Below are 1,115 nucleotides of genomic sequence, written 5' to 3'. Positions count from 1 at the left end.
CCGACCCCCGCCGCGCGCCCGCCGCCGCGGCGCGCCCCCGCGCCGGCTCCTGGCTGCGCCGTGCGCGCCCCCCAACCGTCGCCTCCCGCCCGGGGCCCCGGGCTCACGAAACACCTCCCTCCGCTCGCCCCGACCCCGTCTCCGCACGCTCCCACCCGCCGCCGCCGCCTCTCCCCGAGCCCCGGGCACGGCGGCCCCGCCCGCTCGGAGCCCGCAGCCCGCGGCGGCCGGGCCGTCACTGTCCACGTTACCATCTCGGACTGTGCTGAAGCTCGGATAAGCGAGGAAGAGACGAGGCCAGGCGGACGCACAGCGAGATCCCGGCGCCCACTCCTCCGTCGTACCGCGATTCAAACTGCGCCGTCTCCCGCCTTCCTCGCGCCCTTTATACCGCAGAATGTTCCCTCATCCGGGAACCCGGGCTGGCTCGGCCCACCAATGGTTGCCGCCCGCCCTCGGGATGCGCCCTTGAGGTTCCGGCCAATGGGAGAGCGTGGAACGGGGTGGTGGGGCGGGCGCTCGCGAGCTCGAGCGGTGATTGGCTGCTGTGGGACGAGTGGGGGAGGCGGCGGGACGGGACCGGGAGAAGAAGGGCGCCGCGGCGGGAGGGCAGAAACAGAGCGCTGCGCCACCGAGGGAGCGGACGGTGGCGTCACGTGCCCGGAGGGAGGAGCTGGGAGGCCGGGGAGGGGCGCACGCCGGCGTCCTCCCCGCCGCACCCCTCCCGCCCGCCCCCATCCCCCGCGAGGCTCCGGAGACCACGTGAGCTCCCCTCCCGGGCTAGCCTGGCCCTTCGCTGACAAGCCAGGCCTCGCCGTTTCCCTCCCGCCGGTCTCCGCTTATCTCGGCTTCCTTCCGCCTCCTCCTTTCTGACAAGTTGGCTCGGAGGCGTCCAGTGAGAAGCACTCAGGCCGGCCTGGTGAAGCGCTTCCCCGATCTGAGGATCTCTTCACCCCCAGAGGTTGATTGTTTTCCGTCTTCCCCCGCGTCTGTTCTCACCTCTTTAGACCCCCCCTTCACCGCCTCATCCTGTCTCATAACAGCCGTGGGGTCTCAGGTTACCTTGGTGATAACAAGTAATTTTGTCCCCACCCAGGAAGCTTAGGATGAAGCGT

At 70.7% G+C, this 1,115-nt stretch overlaps 1 protein-coding gene across 1 annotated transcript in view; it reads right to left on the bottom strand.

The window, feature by feature from the left end:
* Dnajb14 (DnaJ heat shock protein family (Hsp40) member B14) overlaps nucleotides 1-738 on the bottom strand; it is a 49,508-nt gene extending 48,770 nt beyond the window's left edge. Inside the window, exons 1-2 of the mRNA XM_055628078.1 lie at nucleotides 447-738; nucleotides 6-383 (exon numbers count right to left, since the gene is read on the bottom strand). Of these exons, the coding sequence (XP_055484053.1) occupies nucleotides 6-383; nucleotides 447-738 (670 nt within the window). The remainder of the gene's footprint in view (nucleotides 1-5; nucleotides 384-446) is intronic.
* Nucleotides 739-1,115: the final 377 nt, after the last annotated feature.

This window comes from Psammomys obesus, unplaced genomic scaffold, assembly GCF_907164565.1.
Source record: "Psammomys obesus unplaced genomic scaffold, mPsaObe1.curated_primary_1811, whole genome shotgun sequence".
NCBI lineage: Eukaryota > Metazoa > Chordata > Mammalia > Rodentia > Muridae > Psammomys > Psammomys obesus.
This window is presented reverse-complemented; position numbering and strand designations above follow the sequence as displayed.